This window comes from Salvia splendens, chromosome 21 (assembly GCF_004379255.2).
Source record: "Salvia splendens isolate huo1 chromosome 21, SspV2, whole genome shotgun sequence".
NCBI classification, from domain to species: domain Eukaryota; kingdom Viridiplantae; phylum Streptophyta; class Magnoliopsida; order Lamiales; family Lamiaceae; genus Salvia; species Salvia splendens.
This window is the reverse complement of record NC_056052.1, coordinates 8103057-8110860: the sequence shown is the minus strand read 5'-3', so window position 1 is coordinate 8110860 and position 7804 is coordinate 8103057. Positions and strand designations below refer to the sequence as shown.

The 7804-nt window shown below is 41.4% G+C and overlaps 1 protein-coding gene across 1 annotated transcript; it reads left to right on the top strand.

Annotated features, from left to right (window-relative positions):
- Positions 1–436: 436 nt before the first annotated feature.
- On the top strand, positions 437–1614 carry LOC121783903 (senescence-specific cysteine protease SAG39-like). Its single transcript, XM_042182087.1, has 2 exons — positions 437–875; positions 1025–1614. The coding sequence occupies exons 1-2, from the start codon at positions 437–439 to the stop codon at positions 1612–1614; spliced, it is 1029 nt and encodes a 342-aa protein (XP_042038021.1).
- Positions 1615–7804: the final 6190 nt, after the last annotated feature.

Here is a 7804-nt window from a genome sequence, read left to right as displayed (position 1 = left end):
GGAGGATGGAAATCGCATAGGGCGCGGAGCTACAGTGGAGGACGATGGGGCGGACGATGCATCGGGCGGGCTATCGTCCGCCCCACTGTGAATGCTCTAAGACTAAATCTCACTACAGCCAATAAACGGTTCATGCTTGATGTAAATAAATATTGGATACATCTTTGATCGAAAAAGAATTTTGACAGATATCTTGGATTTTACCAAACTTTTGAAAGTAAGGAAAGAGCTAACCAAGAAACTATCTATATAAAAACAGATATATCAAATGAAGTAGAAGAGCTTCCACGAATCATATCTTTAAAGTGATTTTGCAACTTCACCATAATTTTTGTTACTACTTATTTCGATCTATAAATAGTCTCTCCCTTTTCAATTCGTTCATAATTCTCAACACTTCCCTTTACCAAATATTGCCAATAAATTTCAAGCAAATATGGCTTTGGCATCTTCTTGGAAGCTTCTTATTGCATCAATCGTGCTGTTTCAACTCTGCAATTCTCTAGCATCGGCACGAACAGTACCTGATGCATCCATGGTAGAGATGCATGAGAAATGGATGTTGGAGAACGGCCGTGTGTACAAAGATGAAGCGGAGAAGGCCAAAAGATTCAATATATTCAAGGAGAATGCTGAGTATATTGAGTCGTTTAACGAGGAAGGTGGTCGGACTTACAAACTTGCCATCAACAAATTTGCTGATCTAACGAATGATGAATTCAAGAATTCTAGAAACGGATTCATGATGCCTTCTCATTCAAAATCGCCTAAGGTTTCTTCGTCGTTTAGGTATGCAAATGTGAGTGCAGCTCCCGCTGGCGTGGATTGGAGAAAGAAAGGAGCCGTTACAGCTATAAAGGATCAAGGCCAATGTGGTATGCAACTAACATAACATAACAATGTATATGAAATTCTTTCATACTGCTAAAAAAAACTATTCAGTATTCAAATTATACTTTAAATATATATATATATATATATAAGAGAAATTGTGAGTTTGATTTTGTGTGAAACAAAAATGCAGGATGTTGTTGGGCATTTTCAGCGGTTGCAGCTACAGAAGGAATCAACCAGATAAAGACAGGGAATCTAATCTCGCTATCCGAACAACAACTTGTTGACTGTGACACAAGCGAGGACGAGGGCTGCAACGGTGGACTAATGGATGACGCGTTTCAGTATATCATTAACAACAAAGGCCTCACAACCGAAAAAAACTACCCATACCAAGGAGTGGATGGCACGTGCAACTCGAAGAAGGAATCATCTGACGCAGCCAGGATCACAGGGTACGAGGATGTGCCTGCCAACAGTGAATCGTCTCTGCTCAAAGCAGTGGCGAATCAGCCAGTATCAGTGGCTATTGATGCGAGTGGTTCGGACTTCCAGTTCTATTCGAGTGGAGTCTTCACTGGCGAGTGTGGGACGGATCTAGACCATGGAGTGACTGCAGTTGGATATGGGGCGGCCAGCAATGGGACCAAGTATTGGATCGTGAAGAACTCGTGGGGAACGAGCTGGGGCGAAAATGGATACATCTTGATGCAGAGGGATATTGGAGCTGCACAAGGTATCTGTGGCATTGCCATGCAAGCTTCATATCCAACTGCTTGAGATATATCCATTTATGGCATTCCCAAGCTTGTAAATACTCTGCTTATCAAATGTCACATGTGTATATGTCAATATATATAACTTCATTTGCAAAACTTACTTGTGAATTATGATCCATATCCAAGAATTTAGTTAATGGAATTTATACTTTGTACATTGACTTTATAGAAAAATGCACTAGTATACTAATGCGTGTATCACCACATCTAATATCGACCTATATAATTAATAGGCAGATTGTGTTACATTTATAAGAGGATTTATCGTTTCGTTCCTAAAAATAAAACGGTTTCGTCTACCTAAGGCCACCCGCAACGTGTTACGCGGTGGCGGGACGCGTTGTAGCGTCTTGTCCCGTCACCATCCGCCGGATCGCCCGTCCCTCCGAGACCCGTTGCGAGACGTCTCGCCACGCGCTCCCACGACGTGGCGAGCTCCCAGGCCATGCGTGACGCCCACTCGCCGGCCCGCGAGTGGGATTCGTCACGCTAACGCAATAAATAATTTTTTTTAATTCAAATTTAAAAAAAAAATAAAAATTGGCAAACGGTAATATTACCATTTTATAGCCGTTTTTCTTTTTTTATTTTTTTTATTTTTTTTATTTTTTACTCTATAAATACTCCTAATTTATCTTTATTTCACACACAACTACACATCTATTCTTCCCAAATCATCTCCATTTCCTCTCCAATTTTATCTCAAATCATCTCTCTTTTGCTCTTCCCCCAAATTTAATCGATCTCATGGATCCGTATGAGCAAATGCGTCAAATAATGGAAGAATCACTTGAAGAAGATCGACGCCGGGAGGCGGAGGAAGCCGCACCACCCCAAAGACGCTCCCGAACTTACATCCATCGTAATCGGGAGGAAGTCGCCGCAAAAGGTTAGTCCGCGACTACTTCTGCGATAACCCGGTGTGGGGAGATACCTACTTCCGTCGCCGTTTCCTCATGCGGCGACCGCTATTTCTCCAAGCGCGCTTCAACTTTATCAAAGCCCCCGGCTCGTACGTGGTTCATGGAGAGCATGGTCGACATCATGTATACGTGCATAATCTTGCACAACATGATTGTCCAAGATGAAGGACCCGAGGCGGGAAATTAGTCCGCCTCGAAGTGGAGTGCATCCGTGTATACAAGAACGGTTGTCTATTCGGGCAAGGACACGTGACTCTACCCCCCATGCCCAACTCCAAAATGATCTAATGGAGCACATTTGGGCAAACTTTGGAGGAGGAAATTAAATTATGTATTTTTAATTTTTTTAGGATTTTTAATTATGTTTTTTTATTTTTTTTCAAATTTTATGTTGTAATGTTATTTTATTTTTAATGAAGTGTGTTTTTTATTAATTGAATATGTTGGAAAAAAAAATAAAAAAATGAAATTGAATGAATAGTAATTTAAGGGACGGTTAAGAGACGGGGGTTGCAGGTTCCGTCCCTTAGTTAAGAGATGGAGTAAAAAAGTACAGTGGGGCCATGAATAGTAATTTAAGGGACGGATAAGTGACAGCGTTGTGGATGGCCTAAGGAGGTTACAGACGTTACTAGCGCCACTTGAGGGCAACGGGACTGTTTTATTTGGTCCATTTTATTAGGCCAATTAGATTAAGTCTTTCTTGGATAAAGCCCATGCCCCGTGCCCGTCTTTCTTGGATAAAGCCCATGCCCCGAGCCCAACTTCCCGTCCCAAAGACCAAAGAACAATTGTCAAGATTTAAGTCCAAGGCCTCGGCAAGGCGGGCGGCTATAGCCCCGGTGCTCGTGTGGGCTTTGTAGTCCATTTTTGTGCACATTAATTATTACTCCTACATGAAATGACTGAGTCTCTTAAATATAAGTTTAATGAAGGATCTAAAATCAATGTGGGATTAATTACAACACATACTCCCTCCGTCCCCAAAGAATATTCACTTTGGGTTCGGCACGGGTTTTAATTTAAAATTGGTAAAGTAAGATATATGTAGAGAGAAAAAGTAATTAAAATATTGTTAGTGGAGAATGAGTCTCACCTCATTAGAGAGAAAAGACTTCTCAATATTAGAAAGTGCATATTCTTGTGGGACAGACTAAAAATGAAAGAGTGCATATTCTTGTGGAACGGAGGGAATATTAATTAATTGCATATCTCTATTATTGTGACCAACTTTAATTCATTATTTCTCACTCATTGGAAATCAATTTAGAAAAAATGAACATGCTACGATCATCTACTCCGAACGTAGAGGTACCCAAGGTTTACGGTTCCGGCGGTTACGGTTCCAAACCGGAACCCTGAGTATTTACGCAAACCTAAACCGTCGTTTGATTCAGATTCAAAAATTCCCGAACCGAAACCGTGTCGTAACCGCCGGTTCAGGGCAATTCCAAACCGGAACCACGAAAAACTGCCGGAAAACCGTGAATCCGAGTCGGAACCGCAAAAAACTGCCAAAAACTGCCGGTTCGGAACCGTGAAAAACTGTTAAAAACCGCCGGTTCGGAACCGAAACCGAAACCGGCGGTTTTAGAACCGGAACTGTAACCGCGAAACACCCTCGCGGTTCGGTTCCGGTTCGGCAATTTCCAACACCGGAACCGGCTGTTCCGAACTGTAACTACCGGTTCCGGAACCCTGGGCACCTCTATCTGAACGTAAATAGATTCAGTTTCACTTAATTTCAAAAAAAAAAGACTGAATACACAAGACGATAGATGAATAAGACTGAAAGGTTTGAGAATAATTAGTGAGGATATCAGAGATTTTAAAATTGTTTTGGAATACTCCACAACATATGATCTTTTTAATCGATCCGTAATTGTAATCAATAATTTAAATAATATAGAAAGAGGTATAGAAATAGGTATATCGTTTTAATAATTCTAGCTGTGTCGCATATACCTGAAGTAGTAGAAAGGGGGTTATACAAGTTAGCAAAGCAATAGTACATATTATATTGTTGTTTATTCACAGATTGCAAAACTAAAACATAAAAGGAGGAAATCTGTATTTTATTTATAGTATCAGAAAATTAATTGTTTAGATGTTTAATCATCAAGATTATTTTTCTTTGTGATATATTTAAAACTTAGATAAACTGAATCTTGAATCGACAATCCAATAAGAACTAAAAATGGTTGATGAGAAAGAGACCCCCAAACCAATAGTTCATAAAGTCAACTATAAAATAATTGAATGCCCTTGTCTTCATGGATTATTTAAATTTAGATTGATGTCAAATTAATAGTTTAGCGGCAGTTAACCGAATATGGTATAATAAATTAATACTATCAAATAATTTCTCTCGATCAAACATTATTTTATGTAAAAAGAAGTGAACAAAGGATTAAAACAGAAGGATGAGAAAAGGAATGCTACCAATTCAAAAACAAAGAATTCGAAAAAATAATTCAAATTAAACTTAAACAATATGGATGAATATATTTTTTTTAAATGATGCTTAAACATGGACACATCGGCCATTATTGACGCATCATAATTATAAAACACAGTTCATCATAAGAGCATGAATAACGCGGAGGGCCAGGCCGCAAATTGCGAGTCCCGGCCCGGCCCGCGCGTTGGAGGAGGAGGCGGCACGGCCTGGGTCGGTCCCCGTCCCGCGATCCCGGCCTGGTGCCCGTCCCGCGGCCCGGCCTAGGACGGCGTTATTCGGAGGACGGGTCGCATCCGCGAGTCCTGGCCCAGCATTACACGCTCTCGGGCCGGGCCGCAAGTCCAATTTTTTTTTGTTTTGTGTCTATAAATACAAGCATTCCATTTGTGCATCAATCTTACGTGCATTCCATTTCAATCTACATTATACCCTTTATTCCGGCGTCAATGGATTGGTTCAACAGCGATGAACTTGAGATGGAGGAGTTCGTTAACTCGAACAATTGGTACATACCGGGGTCGCAACCATCGCAGCCACAACCTAGTCCGGGAGTCGGTAGCAACGTTGATGTAACATCGCCGGTCAACACCGATGAATTCGAGATCAGCGAGATGGAGCCCGCTCAAGAGCGGGGCAAGGAGAAGGTCGGCGAGGAGGATGGGCCGAAGAAGTACGGTCCGCAAGAGACAATGTGGCTTGCGAGGAACTACATCGACGTCGTCGAGGATCCTATCATCGGCAACCAGCAGACCGGCAAAGCTTTCTGGGAGCGGATTGCTCAGAAGTATAACGCTGGCCGTCCTAAAGGGTCGATCGAGCGTAGCTACGTGAAGCTGCGCAAGCATTGGGGCCGGGTCCAGGCGGATATGAGCAAGTGGAACGGAAAGTGGGCCAACGTAGTCCGGATGTGGCCGAGCGGGCACAGCGAGGCGGACCTCGTCGAGAAGGCGAAGGAGGCGTTCTTCGCTGACGGGAAGAAGGCCTTCGAGTACTTCGACGTTTGGAAGCTCGTCGAGAAGAGCCCGAAGTACACCAGCGGTGCCGAGCCGACGGCAACTGGGGCGGCGAAGAGAACCAAAGTTTCCGCCTCCGAAAACTACTCTTCGAGCGAAGGAGGTCCACGATCTACCTCAACGTGACGGACGACGACGTCTTCGGCTCCTCTCCTAACATTCAGAGCCGCCCGATGGGAACAAAGGCGGCAAAGAGGAAAGCAAAGGGGAAGGCAACTGCGAGCAACCCCGCCATGGTGCCACCGCCGATCAATCCGTCTCTGGATAAGATGTCCGACACTTTTTCGGAGATGAATATTACATGGCGGATGAGCCAGCTGACGGAGTTGACAGCGAGGGATACAACGAAGATGTCGGACGACGAGCTCGAGTTGCACCGTGAGATGATCGCCTACCTTCGCGCCCAAATGAAGAAGTAGTAGTCGTAGCCCGGGTTTCTAGTATTTTAAATTAGTTTCGTCTAGTAATGTAATGTTAATTTTCTAATGAACAATGCATTTTTCCGGTTTCAATTATTCAGCGAATTGCGCTTACGAGTTAAATATGTTGGAGTTGTGAATAGTGTCATTTATTAGTTCCGCCCGGAGTTGTGGCATGTAAGGTTAGAGCAGTTGGGGCCGGGCCGCAACTGTAGAGGAATGATGACGTGGAGGGGACTTGGGGCTGGAAATGGGGATGGGGTTATTCATGCCCTAACGTGTGTGTTGTATCTTCTATCTTACTCCCTCCATCCCGGGTTACTCACACATTTGCTTTTCGGCACGGAGATTAAGGAATGAGTGTATAGCAAAGTCAACAATTGCAGCTGTAGGTGTTAATTTTTACTAAAAATGGAAAGAGTGCAAATAACTTGGGACGCCCAAAAAGGAAAATAGTGCAAGTAACACGGGACAGAGGGAGTATTACAAAGAGTCTATAGCATTACATATAAAAAATTAAGAATAAGCGAGAATAAAAATGTGAGTAGTCACTTATCAACTACTTGATTGAATTCGGATCTACTACTACTTTATGCCGTGTCAATACCTTAAGCCGCCGTTAATGAGCCAATGAATGTATGCCACAAACTAATTAGTCTTTCACATATATACACCGCAATGATATAATACTAATTTAGTCTTAAGCTAATCACTCTTGACTAATACTCACTCATTGACATATATAAATCACAATATAATACTCCTCCCATTCATATTACTCGCATTTAATGATACTTATTTGTTTCATATTACTCGCTTTTTTTAATTATAAATTTAGGATTAATTTTTTAACATAATTAAGTTAGTATTTTAAGTGTAACAGAAGAATACTTAATTAATAATAATATATTAATTAACTTGCACTTCTCTTTTTAGATCATAAATTTAGGATTGGTTTTTTAGTGTAGTTAAATTAGTATTTTAAATATGTGGTCTTTAATAAGAGAATACTTAATTAGGGGTCTACTTCAAAAATAACTCAAATTAGAATCACGTGCCACATGCTGTCACATGGCATATAAGCAAAAAGGCAAAGTTAATAAGCAACAAACTTATTGGATAACTTAGACGAGCGAATTGCATAAAAGACTGTTTATGTTGCATTAAATACAATTTATTTTGCATTATAAACTAAAATGCAAAATAAATTGCATTAAATGCAACATAAACTGTCTTGTATACAATCCGAGGTAACTCATATGTGTTATCCTTTGTTGCTTAATATTGTTATTATGTTGCTTATACCTGTCACGTGGCAGCATGTGGTTGGAAGGACGTTATGACTCTAAGGGTGAAAGGACACTAGTGCTCTACT

What these genes read in the sequence shown, in the direction of transcription:
- LOC121783903 (XM_042182087.1), top strand. Translation starts at nt 437, where the DNA reads ATGGCTTTGGCATCTTCTTGGAAGCTTCTTATTGCATCAATCGTGCTG. An exon ending in AAAGGATCAAGGCCAATGTG is followed by an intron (nt 876 to 1,024) that starts GTATGCAACTAA and finishes ACAAAAATGCAG; the next exon opens with GATGTTGTTGGGCATTTTCA.